The 22,367-nt window shown below is 32.5% G+C and overlaps 1 protein-coding gene across 1 annotated transcript in view; it reads right to left on the bottom strand.

Annotated features, from left to right (window-relative positions):
* LOC143915909 (uncharacterized) overlaps positions 1–22,367 on the bottom strand; it is a 120,440-nt gene that overhangs the window by 65,517 nt on the left and 32,556 nt on the right. Inside the window, exon 4 of the mRNA XM_077436730.1 lies at positions 18,105–18,304. Within this exon, the coding sequence (XP_077292856.1) occupies positions 18,105–18,304 (200 nt within the window). The remainder of the gene's footprint in view (positions 1–18,104; positions 18,305–22,367) is intronic.

Genomic DNA, 22,367 nt, shown 5'->3' with positions numbered 1-22,367 from the left:
GGTATTAGGTTAGATGGAGGGGATTTAAGAATTGTAAATAGGGTTTTGAGCCCTTTTTCCTATTATGCTGTACATTAACATTAGAATAATATAATACTATGATTAGTAACAAAATTAAATTAATATTATAAAATATAAAATGATCGGTAGATCAGTAGCTATTAAAATACATATACATATATAAGAGAATTTAGTAATAATGAAAAGCATTTAAAAATCAAAAAAAAAGATGGAAGGGTTAGGTTTTCGCGAAAATGTCATTCTACTAGTACGTAAATTGAATTAGAAAGTCAATTTTTTGTTTTGAATACATTCTTAGAGTTATCGTAATACAGCACTCATTACATTTATTCGTAATAGCTAGTAAATATTTAACGCATCGTTGAATTCTAAAACATTCGTTAAAACATCAGAGCTGTCAAAACTCAATTGTTATATTACAACTGGCGCACATTGTTGAAAGTGTATTTGTACTTTTACTTGAGATGGAATTTACTAGTTTGTATTGTATTCGAATATGAATGACCTAAATCACCAGTTGGAATATACATATTACGACCAAAAATACACTTCAACTGTAACATACATATATGTATATGTTACATATGTAGATATATGTATACATATAAGATTATACGCCAGCAATAAAGACTACAACTAAAAGAATCATACATTGTATTATTAGGTAGAACAGAAGTACTCCAATGCTTGGATATATACATATGTACAAATCGATCGTTTCCTATCAGACTTTATCAAATTTAATTGTTGAAACGGTTCCTCACAAATTGACTACCCACACTCTATTTATCACCATTAACCGATTGGATATTTAATTTATGTGCATATATTATATTTAGGTACAGGGTGTTATGAAGCTAGATGCAAAGCCTTAACGGGTTGATAGCTCATATCATTTAGAACATTTTGACCCACAAATACCTCAGTACAAGGTCTTATGGTTTTTTTATTGTTAGTAAAAACACCAAAATCTCACAGCTAATTGCTAATACTGCCCAAGCTAAACGTAGAATGTGTCATTTATTATTTTTTTTCGTTTTTGTAATGTTTATTCAATTAAATAAAACTATCTGTGTTAACAGAAAAAAATATTTGAGTGACAACAAGTTTACAAAAATTTGTCAAGTAGAAAAAATCTGATATTTTTTTGAATTAAAAAAAAATAACTGAATTTTATTAAAGAAGTAAAACCTTTTTAAAAACATGCCTGCTTATTGCCCTTTCTTTTAAGATATCACTCGTGCAGATGTCTTAGCAATTATCAGAATTAGAGTGTAAAAACCAACTTGAAAGAGCGCGCCGAACAAAGGTCGCCATTCACAAGCGACTTTAATTTTAACTTCTAATGTCAAATAAAACAAAAATTTTGCTAAAACTATTCATTGTTCATGTTCAAATGTCGATGTCTAATGCATGCTAGAATCCTTTGTCTCACTTTCGTGCTGGTAATTTTGAGTTTCATCTCGTCCTTCACAGCTTCATAACACCCTGTATACATATATTACATGCCTATTTATAAGTTTGGCCATAAGTGTCGATCTGGAGCAACCGTTATGGCACTTGGTATATAATAAAAATGAAATAACAAAGTGGTGCTGAACTTTCGGTCGTTAGTATAAATAAGAATAAACATACATACACATGTAGGTGAATTAAGGGTGAGCGGTAAATAAGTGGTATGGCGAGACGCCGCAAACGCATGTCCCTGTCTTGCGTATTTGTGCGTGCCTTATCATCAATTTGTTATGGGTTTTGTGTCTTGCGACACTTGATCGTCCCCCATAGCCTCCCCTTCATGACCCCCTCCCCCTCCAGCATCCCCTGTCACCATTGCATAAGCTCCGTTTTGATGGGGCCTGGCGTGAGCTTTACCATCGTGACCCTATTTTGCACGGTACGCTTCATCACAGAACGAATTTACAACCAATTACGTCATAATGAGATTAATTTCTTAATTTGTTTGAATTAAGAGCGGTCTTGCGTGTATACCTATGTAAAATAGAATAGAACCGTCGTTATTTCATTTCGATTGATATCTGGTCTTGGGATTTTTTTCGGATGTAATTAGCATTATGAAATTGGACTTATAATAATATACATATATAAAAACGGACGTGACGTGGATATGTGACTATGTGTATGGGTATGTGGCAGAAGTGTAGACACACATCCAATCAGAGTAAAGTATTCGGCTGACGTCAGTGTCAGATGCTCCTAAGCATGCGCGGGAGACTACACATATACACACATCCATGAAGCCACACACACACATTCATTCATCATTTCAAACGGGTAAACGGGTTGAATCGGCGAGCGCGTAATGCACGCACTCAAATTTATACGATAAATACTTATACTTATTAAATCTTTTCCGAAGCCACCAATTTTAAAATTATATATCTAGAAAAATTGATTTTTTTTCCATTTTATTCTCATAAATTCGTCTTATTAATTTTATTACGTTCGTCATAATTTTATTGACCTTTCCTTTTAATAATTTATTTTTATAATCTAGAAAAACACTTTTCAACTGCTGGCTATGTCAGCTTCCCAATTATTTTAAATAAATAAGAAAAGTATTATTCTACTTCAAAATACCATTTGCAAATTAAATAAAATTTTCAACACATTTTTTTACTTTTCTTTTTCATTTAGTTCGCTCACATTTTTCACCATAAAATATTCGGAAGAAGTATTTTCCTATCACACATTTTTTATGGTGTATTAACCATTTTGATATATTCTTAACAGTTTCCATCAGCAATCAATTTTTTTATGAGAAAGCTTGAAGGATACGAAATCGTTTGACAGACATTTTAACAAAATAATATATAAACATATGTACGCATGTATGTATTTACATACATACATTAGAGCGCCTTTGAATTTTCTTACCAAGAAATTGGTATATAAACATATGTATTTACATACATTGGAATATCAAAAAAATTAAAATATTTTATTTATTTTATTTTATTTTATTTTACGGTCAAGAAAAAATTGACCATTTTACATGTTGGAAATAGAGAAAGAAAAAGAAAAAAAAATTAAAATGAAATATAAAAGAAAAATACACATACATTCATATACTACAAAATAAATTACATTATATTAAAAAAATATTTAAATAAAATAGATTTCATGTTATATTTACTAACAATGAATAAATCGACCATGGATAATTCGTTTCCAACTCTGTGCAGTCTCAACATAGCTGAGTTCAATGAGTAATTAGTGGTAAACCTGGGCATATCAAAAAGATGGTTACATCTAATTGATCTACCCGGCACATGGAAGCACACTAAACTCACCAAGTCAGAGCATTTAATAGTGCCATTAAGAAGACCACACAGAACTGAAATATCGTTAATTTTCCTTCTGTCATATAATTTTAGCAAATTAAGTTTCCTATAAATAATAACGTTACTGACATAGTGATTATGACTTTTAAAAAATTTAAATTTGATGAATCTAGTGAACTTTATTTGCACTGACTCTATTATGTTAATTTGTTTCATTAAATAAGGAGACCAAATGGTAGAATTGTACTCTAATTGGTTTCTAACCAGAGTGGTGTATAAAATTTTAATCGTATTTACATTTTTGAAGTGAGTACTATTTCTTATTAAGAAACCAAGTGTTTTGATGGCATTTTTTGTGATAAAATTTATATGAGAATTAAAAGTTAATTTGTCGTCAAAAATAACTCCTAGATCTTTAATTAGCGATGATGATGGTAATGATTCATTATTTATATGATAATTATAAATAATTTTGTTATTTGACCTACTGAACCTGACAACAGAACACTTCTTAATGTTTAAATATAATTTATTAAAAGAACACCAATCGTTTAATGAGTTTAAATTAGTTTGTAAAGTAGCACAATCGTTAGTGTCTTTTATACATTTAAATATTTTTAAATCGTCTGCAAATAAGAGCACTTTAACATCATTAAATATATTTATAATATCATTTATAAAAATATTGAATAGGACTGGTCCCATGTGAGATCCTTGGGGAACGCCACTAGTTGGATTGAAGGAGTAAGATTTAGAATGGCCGATTTTAACTAATAATGATCTATTGGACAAATAGCTCCGAAACCAGTTTAGTAATACACCGCTGATTCCGATACTGTTTAGTTTATATAATAAAATCTCAATATCAACTTTGTCAAATGCTTTACTGAAATCAGTGTAAATTGAGTCAACTTGCAATTTAACAGATAAGGCACTAGAAATAAAATTTTCATATAATAATAAATTGGATAAGGTAGATCTACCAGAAGTAAAACCATGTTGTTGTGGAATAATAATGTTATTAATGAAAGGAATAAATTCGTCTAATACTAAACTTTCAAAAAGTTTTGGAATAGTTGATAGTTGACAGATGGCTCTATAGTTCATTACATTATGTTTATCCCCATTTTTATGGAGAGGCATTAAATAGCCAGACTTCCAAGAATTGGGAAATATACCAGTGGAAATAGATTGATTAAAGAGATTAAAAAGAGGATAAGTTAATACATTGGCACAATTCTTGATAAAAATTGGGGGTATGTTGTCAGGACCCGCAGATTTAGATATATCTAAGGCATTTATTTTGTTAATCAATTTTTGAATAGATATATTTATAGAATGTAAAGGTGAAATCAGGACATTATTATTTACAATGCTATAATTAGAATTATTGTTGTTGTTTATAAAACCGATAGCAAAATGAGGGCCACTCATATACATTTTACTGAACCCCTTAAAATAAATTCAGCATACCATAAAATCAAAGATTAGAATCCTGGACTTTTCAACTCATAAATAAATTGCTTTGCAACTTTACTTCAAAGTAAACGTATTGAAAAACACGACTGTGCTAATTTTTCATATTAAATTTCATAAAATGAAAAAAGTGAAAAAAACCACGGCGAAAAAAGCAACCAGTGTTTAAGAAAAGGGTTAACATGGAGTACTATTTTTTATATTTATATACATACATACATATATATTTATGTACATAGTTTGTGTAACAGACAGTTTGAAGGAAAGTTCGAAGAGCGGATCGTTACGTGCGGTTTCTTTTCATCGCTTATGCGTTCGCCTCATCTTTCTGAGAAGTTTTTCATCTGGAAAATCCCATTTACAAATGAGATTTTTTTTATCTCACCCGGTCCATTCGTCTAGGGAAAACCGTCCGAAAAACAACAAACATAACACGTTTACGCGGTTCAAGAGAGCGTTAATATCGTTGTTCGACATTTACCTTGGTCTATTTTCATATGTACATATAATGTGTTAGTAGCGAGTATGAGCATTACATTATATATGTACATATGTATGTACGATTTTTCAAGCTAATATTAGGGATAGTAATCACGGATAATATAAACCGTCAATTTTTATTTTATGCGATCGATACGTATGTTCACTAAGGAAAATTATGATTTTTGCACCTATATGTATAATATATAAATGCAAATTTTTCTAAGACCTATTATATGTATATATATATTCGAATCCATATTGGCTGATTTCCTCTTAGTGGCAATTTATTTTATTTCTTTGTATGTATGTACATTTAACCAGAAACATGGCTTGGTTTGTTTGTGATACTTTCAACAGAGGGGTAGTTGGCTTAAGAGGGCTGGACCCCAGCGCTTTGTCCATACAAACGTATTAGACTTCTCCCTTCCTTTGGATATGCTATGGATATCCACCATAGGCATGGTTTTATTTTTTTGATTAATTGATTTTTGATTAATTTGATGTTTTGATTAATCAAAAAAATAAAAAAAATAGAACCATGAATATAGTGAATATAAATAGCATATTAAAAAATTATTTCTCTAGTGCCATAATTGAGGAAAGCAGAAGTCTAATACGTTTGTATGGATAAGGCGCTGAGGTCCAGCCCCCCTAATCCCAGTGTTGCAGGCCAGACCTTGGATATATGTACATATGTATGTATGTATGTGATTCCAGGTCTATAGGTCAAAGTAAATTTATCTAACTTCATTTTTGAAAAGGTTTCACCAAATTGGTTACCTATTCCCGTTTCTCGCAAATTTGTGTTTAAAGCATTTCGAATTTGTTGATTATTATAAATACACTACCCACCTACATACTCTGTAAAATTTATGTATTGTTAGTAAGTTCTTATGAACAAAAAATGGAGTTTACCTGTAGTAAAAATAAAAATAAAATATATTAAAACCAAGTTCTTACAACTAAAATAACCACATTCATAATCCAAATTTTCAAAACCCATGTAAATTTCTATTTGATATTTCAATTGTTTCTAGTTTGTAAGAATCTAATTAATATTTTTCTATATTTGGAAAAACATTCCTTCACAAAATAAAAAAAGTAACTAACTTTACTCTAAACTAACATTCATTTACTCCATATATGTATATATGTACATATGTAAATATTATACATATTATGTGTGTATAGCACAAGTATCATCATTTTGGCTAACAAAAGTTTTAAGAAAACCAGTTCAGTACTTTTATTGCATTGATTAAATAAACAAGTTTTTATTTCCTTGTCCTCAGCTTTGTACACCAATATTGCATTAAGATAAACCTTTTAAATACTAAAAACAAGAAAACAGTACGTATAATGAAACGTAAAGGAGGTATGTAAAAAAAGAATAATAATCACTTGGCCAATAACCATAAAAGTATATTTAATGCGTATTGTGAACAAACATTAAAAAAAAAAATTTTTGCAACCATAAGTCATTTGTTTCGACACGATTAAATTTGGTAAAAAAAATAATAAATTCACACATCGATAATCCGTATCCGTATAATCAATAGTAAATTGAAAAATATAAATATTTGAAAGCTATTCGTACTATTTGATAGCAAAGGAACGATTTGTACTATGAAAAATAATATACAAGGTGTGGCAAAGAGACAGGCCCGTTTTGAATCATTGAATTTACGACACGCGATTGAGTCACTTAATCAATTAGCTAGATATCGTTAATGAAGTAGATAATAATTACAAATTGACAATCGAGCCAGAAATGTTGTTGGTACATATGTAGATTCATATCAAAAGTAAAATATCAACAACAGACATAATCGATATCTACCATATTTCATAATACGAAATGTGTATCTTGGTATGATATATTATATACATATGTATACTTGATATTTAAAATTAGATCTGTTTTATCTGTAGGTGTTTATCAAAATTCCTCATCACTGGTCATATTTATAAATCCATTGTCAATTTTCTTATTATCGCTAACGACATCCGCAGCAGTGAAATTTCGGAGAAAGCTTGCTTTCAAACTTTAAATGCGAGATTAATATCATGCAGAATTTACTTGGGAATAAAAATAAACGAAAAAAATGTGCATAAACATATAAATATGTACTTAACTTTTCCGTCAAACTTTTATGATATGCTTACGTTACTTCAGCGAATATATTTTTTTATACATATACATACGCTCATAGCCTGTACATGTACATATTTCAAAAAATCAGATATTAAGATCTACATATATTATATTTAAACCATTTCATATTGTTGATATAAAATGAAAATCCATTAATTGTGTGAATCATTATTTTGGATAAATTATATAAATTACTATAATATTTTTTATCGTATTATGTATTGTTATTAAATAATATTATTTTATTTTATACACATATTTTACAAATTACATGTAGTTTGAAATAGCAGATTTGTACTTTTTGGAAAACCACAAAAGACAGCATTTTTCTGAAAATTAAGTACTACCCAAATATGCATAGGTACAGACTATACATAAGCCTACATATCATCATCATCAACCTCAGAATTCACCATCCACTTAAGGCCTCTCCAACACGTTTCCACTTGTCTCTGTTTTGCGCAACTCTCATCCATCTCACCCCACACATTTTTCTAATTTCATCTTTTACCCTTTTGCATTCTCTCAGGAACCATTCTAGCACTTCTTTTGTCCACCTTTCGTCCATTTTTCTAGCCACGTGGCCCGCCCATATCCATTTCAATCTCTTCACTTTATCCACTATATCCACTACCCTTGTCATACTTCTAAGCCTACATATTTACATACATATACATCAATATGTACATTTGATTATGAAAAAAATAATTTTTGTATACATATATCTTTTAATGCAAATCCACAATTTCAAAATTAGGGTCAGTAAATTTGGTTTATTAATTCACGGTACTCTAAGAGCCAGGCCACACCGGGTCTCTGTGGAAGACTTCGTTGCGCGAGCAGATCAAATGTATGCAGTTGTATGAAGCATGCCACACCAGATAGCTCACTGGTTGATTTACAATGAAATATGTAAATAACCAACGATCGAGTATAGCGGGGAAGGACTTCATCAACATCATCGACTTTTTTCTATTAATTTTTGTGAAATTGAGTTGTGAATGCCATCAGGTACAATTCTCAACATATGCGGTGAATGGAAGGTCAGTTACTTAATTTATCTATTTAATTTTCATTACAGGTAAACCTACTTTTACATTACAAATACAATTATATTTATACACTATCAAAGATCTATTGACATATTCGATACACAACAAATTTTTGCGAGAAATTTTTATAGAGTTTTACTAGTGGTTTTATCTGACTTCTCTTGGTATTTGTAATATAAGCCGCTTAAACATGGCTAATCTAATAGTAAACATTTTATTAAATTTATTTGAATATTCATTTTAACATTATTTTATTAAATTTAACTCACGGATTCTACGAATCAACGATAGATACATACATACATACAATTTATCTTTCGAAATTACATATTAGACTAGTGTTTTTACCCGGCTTCGCTTGGTATTTGTAATATAAACCGCTGAAACATGGCCAATCTAATAGTAAACATTTTATTAAATTTATTTAAATATTCATTTGTTCGATGACGTCACGGATTTACGAACCAACAATAGTTACATACATAATTACAAAGTCTCTTTCGAAATAACATATATATTAGATGTAGGTGGGTAGTATATTTATTACTATCTACTATTGAGAATGTATCATTTTAATTTTTTTGATTATTATCAAAAAATTTAAAATGATAGATTCTCAAAATAGAAACGTGTATAAGTGCCAATTCAGTGGAGCCGTTTTAGCAATGAAATCAGATAATTTGGCAAACTCTTATAGGAAACGATCGACCTGAAGTCACATATCCAAAATCTGGCCAGCAGCACCGGGCCAGGGAATGAACCCGTAACCACAAAAATAAAGCAAAAACCACACATGGAGACACAACGCACAATCGGTGTGTCTATATATCTCCGTGCATGCCTTATATCTCCATGTCCTCTGATTTAAACACAGCTTACTGCTAACTCACGCTTATACTATATACATATGTAGAAGTTGTCAATTGAAATGGATATTATTCCCTTACGGAAAATTTCACTTATAACTTTCACATCCACAAAACACACCAGTTAATGGACTTTCCCTGTATGTAAGCTTCAAAAATTATTATAAATTCATTCGCTCGAATCACATCCAGTGGGATTCCAACGATTATACACATAAAAAGCTCTCACATCTCGAGTGGAATATGAAGTGTATACGCGAAAATGGAAAACGGAGCGCATTTCACGCACGTTTGCGACGAACGGACGGATCAAATCAAAGCCAAAAATCCCACGCTGAAAGGATGATGTTAACAGGTCTGAAAATCGCAGATTGGCGCCGAAATCCCCAACACGAAGCCTCCCCTTCGTCGACGTGATTTTTCGCACCCCTTCATTTTTTTGTCCGTCGAAATTAAAGTCTAAACTGGATTTCTCGAGCCTTACATCACTCGGCTGTCATATCTGACTCGGAATGCTTTTCGCTCTTCGACGGGGATTTTGCGAGGTATTCGCAGGGAGATGAGGAGGGTCTGACCCTCGCCTATCGTATAAATATGAAAAGGTTTTGCATTAAAGTCTAACGTGAACGTGGAAATTTTTGGCGGACTGCCTCCGGGGTCAAAAATAAACATGCGAAGCGATTTTGAACCCGGCCGGAAACCTGCGAGCTTTTGCGAATCCAAACTAAAAATAAAGTTTTGAACGGAAAGTAATTTTTCGATACGCTAAAATAAACGATACTTCATCCGTCGATATTTCGTATATACATATGTACATATCATAGATAAAGAGGAAATATTAATTACTAATATGTGAGCTTGATTGTTGCCGCGCAAACGGTCGGTTCCGCCCCATTTTATCGGCCCATAGATAATTATTATTTTTTTATTAATTTTATAGTCGAATCGATCTAGCATGAGGCTTACCTAAAATGAACATGCTATCGCATTCACCCCCCATTAGACCCGCGATGGCAAATTACATTTCGTTTCAGTTTCACATTGCATTTTGGTCAAGAAATACAAAATTGCTTGTGCGTATAGCGGTCGGTAGAAGTTGACTTTTATTCTTTGTTAGGTTTGAATTCGAATTTCCTGTTTTGAAAAAAAAATTATTTAAATTACGTGAGTTGTTGATATTATTTATTTATTTATGGAATACTTTTATATTTTATATTAATAGAAATTTATATTTTTTAGACGACAAAATTAAATGACAAAAGTTATGGACAGCATAGCTTATAGTAATATTATTAAAGACCTTGCATTGAATTATATTGCAATAATATTATATAGTTATTAATTAAGAAATAGTTTAAAACATAATAAAGAAATTATGTCTTTTCAATGTTACAACACATTGTACGAATGCTACACGCTACATCAGATCGTTTCACGCTACATCAGATCGACTATAAATTCGGTATAAATTCCTTATGCAAAATTATTACACGTATGAAAATTTGTTCAAACCGGATTCAAATATTTTTTTTATCCGGCCCTCCATACATTTTGAAATTCCATAAATTTACAAAAATTTTGGGTTCTCCTGATCTAAAGCAGGACTTTTAGTAAACACGACTCGGACTCTGACTTTAAAAATACTTTTTTCCCATTTGGTCCCACTTTTCAGATAAATATTTATCATATTATAATTTTTATCATGGTGAAATAACAGATTTCTTAAAGCATCACTCTGGTCAATTTTTTTTCTTTGATACTTTGCAGCGGCATATTCGATGGACCTAATGTTATATTCGAGCCCCTGAGCGACACCTATGTATGGTATTTAACTTGTTCATAAACTATAGACACCTAGGATGCGGTGCATTCGCTCTAAAATCGCCAGACAAATTGAACGACAGATTAACGGATAATAATTGATAATTGCATCTGTGCACATCGAAAGGTTACTCGTCATCTGATGTGCAATCTATCATTCGAGAAAACGAGAATTACGTTTAAAGCTGCCGTTCTGTTAATCTGGCGATTTTAGAGCGGATGCACCAAACCCAGACACCTATAATTTTATTAAATTTATAGATCATACATTTTTAAATCATTGTCAAACAGTGGTGATATAGTGCCTAAGATGGTTTTTGCAATCTGAAGAGAAATATCAATCCGTTTCAATAATTAAATCAGACAAATTGTTAATCTCTTTTAAGAAAAGATCAGCTTGTAGTCACAAATATCCAATTCTACAGAAAAACTCGGAATAAATTATTTTCAATCAAGGGCAATACAGAGATCAAACCCGGCAATCTCTTGGTGGTTAGCATTAACGCAACCACCAAGCTATGCTGCTGGATAAATTAGTACATATACATACATATATGTATATGTACCAATATTTGTACTCGGTTAGATGAAAGCTGGGAAAAGTCCCATTATGAAAAGCTCATTATATATGAAGGTAATTAGAGGCTGAAGGTTCAATCTCTAATTATTCTGACTGTATTAACTATAGCTATATCAATTCTTGCGGCTTTCTCTTACACAGAATTTTGTCAAGAGAAATAATATCATCACTATTATACCACGCATTATACTATAAGGTTTTGTAAAATTTCTTTGAATTTGATTAAAACCTACGCAAAATAAAAGCAATTGTTCAATGTAATAGATAGTTGGTGCGGAGGCGTTAATACGTTCCTTTTGCGATGACGTTAACCGTTCCTTTGTGTTTAATTCCACCATTAATCATCATCTTTCAAAATATTTACCTTTCTGTAGTGATGATGGAACGTTTCAATGTTGCGCATTCAACGTTTCGTTTATGTAAATATTATACCGAATTTACATAAAGAAAAAATACCAAATTATTATCATTATTACGTATTATTTCAATCATGATATAATAACAATTCGCATGCCACATTACTACGGCTTTATGCATACGTAAATATAAGGGTATAAATCAGGGCTGTGGAATTGTTAAAAAAACACGACTCCGATTCCAGCTTAAAATAATTAAAAAAATATAATTTATTTTTTCGCATTTTTCCCAATTGTGGTTCATTTTCGAGTATCTCTGAAATGCTCTTCATTAGATTTTAATTTTAATATTTCGTATTTTTAATTGATATATGAGCCGTCTAGTTCCAAAACCCGGTAAAAGCATTTCACTCATTTGTTGGTAAACGCAGTTTTTCTTCCACAACTTTATTTAGTGGATTTCATTTACAAATTTTTATTTTAATGGAAGATATACGATTTAAAGCTATTTTGCAATTCAGTTTTTTGGAAAATTTTTGAGATTAAATGAAATATTAAGACTTAAAACAATTTTGCCGGTGTTTGTTCCAGAGTTGTCCTTTCACGGCGATCCCGTTCCTTTGCCCACGATTTCTTTCGGATTGTTTTCTTTCTTGTATCTCCATCTTTGGTTTTTTCAATACTAGATCGTCCATGATAACAGCAATTACGAAGGAAATGCGGAATGACAGTTGCATCCCGGGTAACCGGCCGAAATGGCCGCCATCTTGCCATAAGCAGTGTTCTGATTGTCTGTCGGCAGTTTTGCCGTTAATTGCAATAAACAGAGAGAATTTTTGCCGTTCTTTGGAACAAAACAAGATTTTAAATATATTTTTTTAGTCATTTAACTTAGTTTTAGAAAGAATTCAAGTATACAGTATTATGTGAAAATATTCCTACAATCGGAATACATTTTTATCTCCGTTTTGACCAAATATGTAGATACTGGGTTTTGGAACTAGACGACTGTTATTTTTATTTATTTTACATACATATTTTTACATATATATATACAAATATACCGGGAAGGCTTAACAGGTAAACCCCAAATGCGCCTTCCTGGTCCACATAATTATTACATAGATACATGTAAATCTAAACAATATCTGACATCTATCCTCAGATATTACAAACATCGTATTAATACGATAAATAACGATGAATAACTTTCATGTAACAATACGAATTTTATATTCGATAAACAACCACAGAGACATCTATGGTGAGCAATATGGCGAAAACTAAGATATAACAATAACTTAAGGTTCGCAACAGAAAATTGGGAAGGAAACGCCAATTTTACAGGAATCCTTTCAATGAAAATCAGAAAAATTGGCAAATTCTGATAAGAAATGATCGACCTTGACAAACCAAGGTCTGGCCAATAGCGAGACAGCGGGAATCGAACTCGTAACATCAAGTACGAGATAATTCAACATTCACCACTAGACCACGCTACTGGTTATTTACAAATGCATGAATTTGGCGTAACGGATTGCATATTTACAAACTCTATTCCATATTGCACAAAGGTGAGGCTCTCTCACATCGCACATAGTAAAATAGTGATATGCAACACTGGTTTCCGGCAATCGACACAGTTAATAATTTAATATTAATATACATTATTAAGTTAAAATATAAATGCGATTTAAATGCAAAATCGGAGCAAAAAGTCGCTTGAATTTTTATCGACTCTCACTCCAGCCAAAAAGCCACGACTCCCCAACTCTACACTGACGCAAAGTGAAAAGCAAAAGGTTAAGTGCTAAATTTTCAATATATTTTATACATCAGAATAGCATTACTTTGAAATAGGTTCATTTTCTGAGTATAGAACATTTTTTCTTTCGAGCTAAATACACAAACACGCATACATTTTCTACATTAAAAAACGTGATCGGGAATCGACACTGAGAAGGTACGCACCATTCAAAAAGTTGAAGTTGAAATTTCTCAAGAATACATTATCTGTTGATATGTCATGTATTTGTATATACGCATGTACATACATATATATCCAGCGGCGTGGACTAGTGGTTATTATGCTTTCGAGCAGAGTGGTCACGGGTTCAAGTCCCACTAGAGTCCCGGTGCTAGCCAAACCTTGGTTAGTGACTCCAGGTCGATCGTTTCTTATCAACGTTTTCCAATTTACATTGAAACGGTTCCTGCAAAATTGACTTTTCCTTTCCTATTTCTCTTGCAAATCTCAAGTTATTAAGGGTCTTGAGGTTCGCCGATTTGTATAATAAAAAATGTGTTCATACATGTCATATGGATGATGTTTGTATGAATTCACATTGTATGAATGTTTGTTTTGATCGTATTGTATCTGTATTAGTACACTCGTAGTTTGAAGCAATCTGTAAAGGCGAGTTTTCATGTTCTATGAAATAAATAAATAAAAAAAAATATTATAACGAAATAAAAAAGGTATATAAGGTAAAAATATTATAAAAATCTATCGAAATTTGATTTGCATACTTCATTTTTACTCTCGGGATAATGGCAAGTGAGTCTGCAAAAATTTCGTCTCGAAATGCCAAAGAGTATTCGAATAAAAGTTGAGAAAACTTTGCGCTTCTACCTACATCCATATATTTTTAAGCGTTTTGCATATAAAGTGCGGATTGTTTGTTGCTTTCAAAATCGATTAAAGTTTCGTTTTTGATATGAGCCTATGACACGGATGTGTGCTTTGTGTACGTATAAATAGGTTGAAAAAGTTAAATTGAATTTTGATCTTTTGTTGCACACCTCGACCCGAACACGTACGTGAAATTAAATTGGTTTCGATGCTTCTAACAGCTAGTGAAGGTTATTATAATTACGGTTTCTTAGTTTTAGAAATAACAATCAAGTTGAAATGGAATCGTCGTGAATGGAATCGTCGTGAATGGAATCACTAAATTCAAACCCATAAAAGTCACAAAAATACATATTAGTTGGTTTCTGTATAGTACTTACTGCTTGTTTAATAATGTTTTGATTCCTTCAAAGACACGCTACTTAAAACTTACTACGATAACACTAAGATTATTGCTGCTACAATTTTCCCAACTGGGTGTCTGATAGATTACTAAGACTATGATTGCATTAAATATTCCTATTGACTGGTTTTAATGATTTTACATTCCAAAAATAGATATTAATCATTTTTACAAACCTCATTTACGTTTCACTTACGATTACAATTCAGGAAAAAATTTTACTCTTATCCGATCGTTTTCATACTATGTCATATTGCTCATTTTGGTCATCAATATAAGTAAACGGATCCTCCGCCATTACGATGGTGCAAAAATATCGTGTAAGGCGCGTTTGAAATTTTAATTTCTGAAAAGTGCCTGACGTTTATTCATACAATATTGACAGAATAAAATATTATTTTTATACAATTTAAAATAATTCAACATTTTCTACTTTACTTTTAGTGCTCAAAAAGACGACTTGTTTTTATTTAATTTCCAACAAAATTTGATCTTGTAAAATATACAACGTCTTCTTATATTCAAATTTAAAACGAATTTCACTATTAATAACTACATTCGTTTTCTTTTAAATCTAACTGAAGTTGATATAATGGAGGGATTGAAACGGCAACGGGTGGGTTACGTGACTAAAAAAAGGTTTTTTAAAAACATACCTCTTCTATAATTTGTATATAAAATTATTATTTTGAATAAAAACAATAATTTTATTTTACGACCGCCATCTATGTTTAAAACTAATAAACAAACGATGGATAAACGTCAACGACTATCTCGCCGGGCAGATATCAAACGCATCTTACACTATATTTTTGCACTATCGTAATGGCGGAGGATCCATTTACTTATATTGATGACCAAAATGAGCAATATGGCAAAGTATGAAAACGATCGGATAAGAGGCAAACTTTTTCCTGAATTGTAATCGTAAGTCAAACTTAAAGGAGGTATGTAAAAATATGGGCAAAAGAAGTGCTGGAATTGTACCCAAGAACGGTAGATGAAATTAGAAAAATGTATGGGGTGAGATATATTTATATGAGAGTTGCACAAAACGGTGTGAGTGGCTCAAAATGATGATGATGATATGAAATATAAAACCTTTATTATATTTAGAGCATTTTAGATTTTACTGGGATTGCGATTTTGATTTCGACACTAGCTCACTTCCAAGGCATTCTTACATATATTTACTATTATATTTTATGAAATTAATATATTTATGGCCATTTTGTGGCAGCAAAAGCATCACGATAAATAATAATAACGAGTAATACGGAATTTTGCGTAAGTAGAGCGAAATAAATACCTTCGGTATCAATCGAACAAAAGCTCTATTCACTATCTGACACGTGAAAGGGGAGGGGAGCCTTTGTCCAATTGAAATTCCCCCATAAGGTGGATAACAATCGTCTAATACTATTTTATACGTAAAACAATATTGAGCCTTAATTACCTACTGAAATTGCATCAGTTCAACTCGTATTATGAGAATAAATACTAGTCGGTGTAATAACGAATTTGAGTTAATACATGCACACGTAGTTTATTGATTCGGAATATGAACACCAACTTGCTTCAATTATGCACACTATAATTAGCTTTACTTAAACATACATACATACATAAACATACGTATGTAAATATGAGCCGTTATAATTGAAAGTGGCATAATTTCTCGAAATACATAAAGTCCACATTTCTGTATTTCGAGAAATATCTCGCAAAAAATTAGATATAATGTTTTGCATTTAGCAATATTTAAAAATACTGTTGGCCTCTAATACGTTTATTCTACTTTTCCAAGATTCTGGACATATCGAATTAAAATAAGTGATAACAATTTGTGAAACTCGTCCAAACAGGAATAGTGTTTTCGACTTATACATATGTATATGTGTATATCTTACTTAATTTATTTTATTTTCAAATAAATAAGTTCATTTTCAATGCAATGTTTATTGTATCAATCAATTTTATAAATTTGTTCAAATTCAGATTGAAGATGCATGTATGAAGATGAGAAATATTGAAGAAGCTCGTAGCTGTATTAGTTGTGCAATCTATTGAAGCACTAACAGTGATGATTTATTGTACATAGTAAGTAGTAGGTAGCAAGGCTTTTAATGAATTATTTAACAATAAATCAAATGCTTTAAATTTATTTATGTTAATTGTTAGCCTTTTTTTCAAGGGAAGAATAGTACAATTTGATATTTAAACTGAATTTTACATGACAATATTCAGCAGCATATATCAATGGTTAGCGTGTAATTCTTTCTACTGAACAGTCGCAGATTCAACCCCTGGCCTGATGCTGCTGGCCAGATCTCGGATATGTGTCTCCAGGTCAACTGTTTTAACAATTTGGCAACCTTGTCTCAATTTAATTCAATACAATGTAGGGAATGTATTGCACTTACATATATAGCCAGTACCAATATATAAGAAGCAGCCGCAAATACAAAACATCCCTGCGAGGCTTAAATGGAAGAGAGAAGATCAAAATTCCACTCATACATCACATTCAATTATGTAAATAATGATGAGCGCAGGCTACCAGACAAATAGATAATCTCCGATAACCTACGCTCACTGAAGTGGCAAATATCACATTCAGGCTCAGCAGCCACGATTTCATTGAGAAGTCGAATAGCTCTTGGAATAGGACCCATCCGATAAAGAATTGCGCGAGCATGAGGTGCGATCTCTACGACAGACGAATAACTACATACATATGTCTGTGAGCCGCCTTAAAGCTTTTGCTAAGCTTTATCAAAAGTTAATAGCTTCAATGTAACTTATTAAAAGAACTCTTATATATTATATGCATGTATGATGATGGGAGCCAGTTTTCACCTAGTACTATTTCAACGCGGAATGACAAACTACAGTCACCTCATTTCCTTTCACATTTGTGATTTTTTTATATACGAAGAAAATTTTAATTTTATTACCTTTAAGGCGATGTCTGCCAATCTTGCTCTGGGATGCCATCCTCTCGCTCGTCCTTCAGCATCAGACACATCCTCGAGAGGTCCAGAGTCTACTCTTCGTGTCCCTTCACCCAAAGCTACAGCATAACGAACTCTACAGCGATGGTCGAAACCCGTCAGTCTATTCAGATAAATAGACACTCTGCCTTCGCTTCCCAAACCTGCAAAACACAAAGTACATATCATAATATGCACACAATAAATGCGAGTGCAAAAAATATTTTATGCATAAACAATGCATTTTCATAACTATTTCATGAGGAAAATTTCAAAAAAAATTTTAACGAATACAAAACTATGCTTCATAAATAAACGGTAAGGTCAAATGATAGTAGCATAGCAAGTACCGTCAACTTCACATAGCCAGCAGTATGAAAAGTATTCTTTGGTACATTTTATATGGACACATTCATGTCTAGCGTAGCGTAGACGTAACAGTAGTAGCCGTAAAAATATATTCATACTCTACAGCAGTACATGTCACCGTAACGTATCAAGCAAAACAAGCAAGATTATTTGTTTATAATATCCACACACGACGCTACTTCATATAGGCGAGAGTACGTGTGCTATCGAAGGTAAAATTTAGAGAAACGTTGCTACACTCTCTATTTCGTGCAAATTAAAGTTCGTTTATACCAGTACATACAGCTCAAGCCGGTAACTGCACGTATGTAAACAGCAAAATATTCTTTACCACATTCTACATATATGGACACATTCATCTTTTCCGTAATGTGTATGTTACGTAACCGAAACAACAGTAGCCGACACGATCTATTCATATTATACAGTAGTAAAACGTATCAAGCAGAACGCGTTTTCTTTGGCCACTGTGGAAGTATGCACGCATGACGTGACGTCATAGTGGCGTGTGCACCCGTACTAATGAAAGTATTGCCATGTGCATATAAATATTTTTGGACACGTCATATTGTGACAATATTGATAGGACTGCAATACTTCCCCGTAGCGTCGCGCTCTGTAAAGTATGTATATGTTAGTCGATTTTGACTTGCACTCGTCCAAAACAAGAAAATGGACAGTGCTGTATAGTTTGAATAGAAACTATCATTTACGTGAGCTGTTATGCTGTGCTGTAGTCGTGCTGGATAGTATGAATAGATCTGTATACGTAGTAAACTGCAAGTGACGTGTATGAGATGGAGAGAGTAGGAACGTTTCCCTTTACATTTATTGAACCCTTGGTATTTTATATGAAGAAGCGTTTGACTTTTCGTCTCGCTGGTGCGAACTTATACTACCGTGACATTAAAAGTTTGACTTCGAGAATTGAAACATCTCGCGTTTCAACACTGCATTTATGTACATACCTTTGAAGAAAATTCACATTTTCCCCTTTGGCGAAAATTATTTTCCTTACCCTTCGTAAATTAACTATCACTGTTTTCTGCGCAATTAGACAGAACGCGGATGCGTACAATTTTATTATACAAAATAATGAAAAAGAAATGATGCGCAACAAAGGCGTCCATTAACGAATAAATTCGTAAGGCTTTCGTCACGCCATCTGGCAATTACGACAATATTGTCAATTTTCCGCGTCAATATTTTAATATTACCGGACAATTCCGTCTCGCTTTTCAGACGCACGCCATTGTTGTCTTTAAATTATGGATTATTAAGGAGTCGTTATCGCGATTAAAATATTCAACAAACGATAATAACATATGTACATATGTACACTCGTTTCAAATATAAATACATGACAATTTGTGAGGCAAAAATATTATTACTAGTGAATAGCCCGATGAAATATCATCGCATGGGTATAAAATTATTATATACCCGTATAAAACTAAAACAAATCCGGAACCGGAACCGTTATTTTCGTAGACTCTCATAGATAGTTTTCAATTCTTTATTTGTAATAATTTTCAATTCTTAAAGTTAACGTTAACAAAATGTAATATTTTCCGATTATACACAAACGGTCATTGACCTCGTAACGTTGAATATTATTATTATACATAACAAATTACGTGCATATACATATGATGTGTATTTACAACACGTATTCTGGGCGAGGATATGGCGTGCGACGCGAGCTCGTGAGGGCCATTGCGTTTGGACCGGAGGGTCCGAGGTTCGATTCCCGGTGCCCGCGGTGAATGAAATCAATTTTTTTCTCGAATATCGTCAAAATATAAATAATTTAAATTTAAATTATAATTATAATTTAATTGAAAATAAGAACATAAAAAATGGTTCAAAACCTCGCTAAATGAAATTATTAAAATTACGTATTTTTATATGGCGAGAAGGAATATTTCAATTAATGTTTAAAAAAAAAGGCGAAATGAAAAATGGGATTTGGCGTGATGTCCGAGACCATTAGCTCAATTTAGATCCATATTCAGGCTAGTTGGGGTGATCGGTTCGAGTCGCGACAAAGTCGTCTCGTCGAAAAATGAATTAATCGATTTTTATCGATTCGTTCATTATGTTCGGCGAGAGTTAGGACACACACACACACACACACACACACACACACACACACACACACACACACACACCCACACACCCACACACACACACACACCCACACACCCACACACACACACACCCACACACCCACACACACACACACACAGATTACCGTATTTATATATATATGATTATATAAAAATGAGTTTGCATACAACTTTAAAAGAGAGAAGTTTCAATTTTATTTATTGAAGTGAAAACTTCTTTGCGCACGATAGAGTAAATTTAAATAGTTACGAAACGTAATTATTTAAATGTACTCTACTCCTCTGTATACTAGGGTTTTTAACGCATACACGTCCGTTTATATTATCCAGCACTGCTCGGCACAACACTGCACGAAAAGACTACGTATATTTAAATAAAACACCAAGAGTGCAATAAATGAATAGGGAAACGTTCCTACTCTCTCCATCTCATACGCGTCATATACCGGCCTATTCATACTATCCAGCAGTTAACGGCTACCGCACAGCACAACAGCTCACGTAAACGACAGTTTCTATTCATACTATACAACATCGTCCGCTTTCGGCACATATTTGTGTTGTTTTGGGCGAGTGAAAGGCAAAATCGGCTTACATATACATACATCACAGAGCGTGACGATATGGGGCAGTATTGCATGCGTTGTATAACAATTGTCACAATATAACGTGTCCGAAAATATTAATATGCACAGGCAACACGTTATTACGGGTGCACTTGTCAATATGACGTCATGTCATGCGTGAATATTTCCACAGTGAAAAAAAAAACGTGTTCTGCTTGATGTGTACTATGACATGTACCGCTGTGTAATATGAATAGATCGTGTCGCCTACTGCTGTTTCAGTTGCGCAACATACACGTTCTACGAATGTTCTAGGTTTTTGAGCTCTTTTTCCTATTATGCTGTAGATTACTTTAGAATAATATAATACTATGATTACTAACCAAATTAAATTAAATTGTAAAATAGAAAATAATCAGTAGCTATTAATGATCAGTAGCTATTAAAATCGATATAAGATGTATTGTCAACATAATTTCGTAATAATAAAAATCATTTAAAAATCAAAATAAAAAATAGAATGCACTAAAGAGTATTTTCGTACTGCTGTTTACGTGCAGTTGTCGGCTTGAGCTGTACTGGTATAAACGAACCTTAGGGTGAAAATACACTGAGTGGTACGTGGTACGGGTTTTTTTTGATACTTTTAAACATGCGAAATAAACACAGCGCACCTAGACCATATACACGGTACAGTCCCTGAAGTGTTTTTGGTGATATTTCATCCTTGTATTTCTCGTTGCTTGACAGTGATCGATAACGGTGAATCCCATATTTGAAGAAATTTAGGAGAAACTAGTCGGTTGCATATGGATATGCATACACTTGCGATCTGCCAAACATATATTATTATTTATATATTCATTTTTTTTTCAATAATATTGTATTTATTATCTACATATATATTATTTATATGGGAGTTGGGGATTGAACTATTCTCCCTATCGTCTGGAATAAAAGTTATCATTATTATAATATGGATTCTGCACGTGCAACTACACCCGAACTCGGTTTGGGGAACATCCACTGTTTACAAACCAGTGACGTGACGTCCCATACCAATCAATGTGTTTTCACCCTTAATGTGTGTGAAGTAGAGAGAGGAAGGGTAGCAACGTTTCTTCTAAGCATTTCTCCATTTGTCTCTAGCTCTACGTGCCATG

The sequence above is a fragment of the Arctopsyche grandis genome, chromosome 8, assembly GCF_051622035.1.
Source record: "Arctopsyche grandis isolate Sample6627 chromosome 8, ASM5162203v2, whole genome shotgun sequence".
NCBI classification, from domain to species: domain Eukaryota; kingdom Metazoa; phylum Arthropoda; class Insecta; order Trichoptera; family Hydropsychidae; genus Arctopsyche; species Arctopsyche grandis.
This window is presented reverse-complemented; position numbering and strand designations above follow the sequence as displayed.